Source organism: Procambarus clarkii, chromosome 31 (assembly GCF_040958095.1).
Source record: "Procambarus clarkii isolate CNS0578487 chromosome 31, FALCON_Pclarkii_2.0, whole genome shotgun sequence".
Classification (NCBI taxonomy): Eukaryota; Metazoa; Arthropoda; class Malacostraca; order Decapoda; family Cambaridae; genus Procambarus; species Procambarus clarkii.
The window spans coordinates 9,528,565-9,531,064 of NC_091180.1; the positions used below are offsets into that span (position 1 = coordinate 9,528,565).

Below are 2,500 nucleotides of genomic sequence, written 5' to 3' on the forward strand. Positions count from 1 at the left end.
TATATATATATATATATATATATATATATATATATATATATATATGTCGTACCTAGTAGCCAGAACGCACTTCTCAGCCTACTATGCAAGGCCCAATTTGCCTAATAAGCCAAGTTTTCATGAATTAATTGTTTTTCGACTACCTAACCTACCTAACCTAACCTAACCTAACTTTTTCTGCTACCTAACCTAACGTAACCTATAAAGATAGGTTAGGTTAGGTTAGGTAGGGTTGATTAGGTTCGGTCATATATCTACGTTAATTTTAACTCCAATAAAATAAAATTGACCTCATACATAATGAAATGGGTAGCTTTATCATTTCATAAGAAAAAAATTAGAGAAAATATATGAATTCAGGAAAACTTGGCTTATTAGGCAAATCGGGCCATGCATAGTAGGCTGAGAAGTGAGTTCTGGCTACTAGGTACGACATGTATATATATATCGTGTTTCCACTAATAAAGCATTGTAATTAAGATCATGGAGAAGTGTATGGTCGTTTCTGAATATGACATAATAGTAATAATAGACATCTTTAAACAGCCGGCGCTGGTATTGATTGACGGATTCACTAATACTGACAAAAACTGTTTTAGTTACTAATTTAAAGTTTTAGTTATTTAGCTACCCCGCTGGGAGGCACCAGGCCGCTGGGAGGCACCAGGCCGCTGGGAGGCACCGGGCCGCTGGGAGGCACCAGGCCGCTGGGAGGCACCAGGCCGCTGGGAGGCACCGGGCCGCTGGGAGGCACCAGGCCGCTGGGAGGCACCAGGCCGCTGTGAGGCACCAGGCCGCTGGGAGGCACAAGGCCGCTGGGAGGCACCAGGCCGCTGTGAGGCACCAGGCCGCTGGGAGGCACCAGGCCGCTGGGAGGCACCAGGCCGCTGGGAGGCACTAGGCCGCTGGGAGGCACTACACAGCTGGGAGGCACTAGGCCGCTGGGAGGCACCAGGCCGCTGTGAAGCACCAGGCCGCTGGGAGGCACCAGGCCGCTGGGAGGCACCAGGCCGCTGTGAGGCACCAGGCCGCTGGGAGGCACCAAGCCGCTGGGAGGCACTAGGCCGCTGGGAGGCACCAGGCCGCTGGAAGGCACTAGGCCGCTGGGAGGCACTAGGTCGCTGGGAGGCACTAGGTCGCTGGGAGGCACTAGGCCGCTGGGAGGCACTAGGCCGCTGGGAGGCACTAGGTCGCTGGGAGGCACTAGGTCGCTGGGAGGCACTAGGCCGCTGGGAGGCACTAGGCCGCTGGGAGGCACTAGGTCGCTGGGAGGCACTAGGTCGCTGGGAGGCACTAGGCCGCTGGGAGGCACTAGGCCGCTGGGAGGCACTAGGTCGCTGGGAGGCACTAGGCCGCTGGGAGGCACCAGGCCGCTGGGAGGCACCAGGCCGCTGGGAGGCACCAGGCCGCTGGGAGGCACTAGGCCGCTGGGAGGCACCAGGCCGCTGGGAGGCACTACACAGCTGGGAAGCACCAGGCCGCTGGGAGGCACCAGGCCGCTGGGAGGCACTACACAGCTGGGAGGCACCAGGCCGCTGGGAGGCACCAGGCCGCAGGGAGGCACCAGGCCGCTGGGAGGCACTAGTCCGCTGGGAGGCACCAGGCCGCTGGGAGGCACCAGGCCGCTGGGAGGCACCAGGCCGCTGGGAGGCACCAGGCCGCTGGGAGGCACCAGGCCGCTGGGAGGCACCAGGCCGCTGGGAGGCACCAGGTCACTGGGAGGCACCAGGCCGCTGGGAGGCACCAGGCCGCTGGGAGGCACTACACAGCTGTGAGGCACCAGGCCGCTGGGAGGCACCAGGCCGCTGGGAGGCACCAGGCCGCTGGGAGGCACTAGGTCGCTGGGAGGCACCAGGCCGCTGGGAGGCACTACACAGCTGGGAGGCACCAGGCCGCTGGGAGGCACCAGGCCGCTGGGAGGCACTACAAAGCTGGGAGGCACTAGGCCGCTGGGAGGCACTACACAGCTGGGAGGCACTACACAGCTGGGAGGCACCAGGCCGCTGGGAGGCACCAGGCCGCTGGGAGGCACCAGGCCGCTGGGAGGCTCTAGGCCGCTGGGAGGCACCAGGCCGCTGGGAGGCACCAGGCCGCTGGGAGGGACCAGGCCGCTGGGAGGCACCAGGCCGCTGGGAGGCACCAGGCCGCTGGGAGGCACTAGGGCGCTGGGAGGCACCAGGCCGCTGGGAGGCACCAGGCCGCTGGGAGGCACTACACAGCTGGGAGGCACTACACAGCTGGGAGGCACCAGGCCGCTGGGAGGCACCAGGCTGCTGGGAGGCACCAGGCCGTTGGGAGGCACCAGGTCGCTGGGAGGCACCAGGCCGCTGGGAGGCACTAGGTCGCTGGGAGGCACCAGGCCGCTGGGAGGCACCAGGTCGCTGGGAGGCACCAGGCCGCTGGGAGGAACCAGGCCGCTGGGAGGCACTAGGTCGCTGGGAGGCACCAGGCCGCTGGGAGGCACCAGGTCGCTGGGAGGCACCAGGCCGCTGTGAGGCAC

The 2,500-nt window shown here is 62.8% G+C and overlaps 1 protein-coding gene across 1 annotated transcript in view; it reads right to left on the reverse strand.

The window, feature by feature from the left end:
- Positions 1-619: 619 nt before the first annotated feature.
- Positions 620-2,500, reverse strand: part of LOC123758575 (collagen alpha-2(I) chain-like) — a 2,640-nt gene continuing 759 nt past the window's right edge. The window contains exon 1 of the mRNA XM_045743018.2: positions 620-2,500. This exon is cut by the window's right edge and continues 759 nt beyond it. Coding sequence (XP_045598974.2) covers positions 620-2,500 — 1,881 coding nt within the window.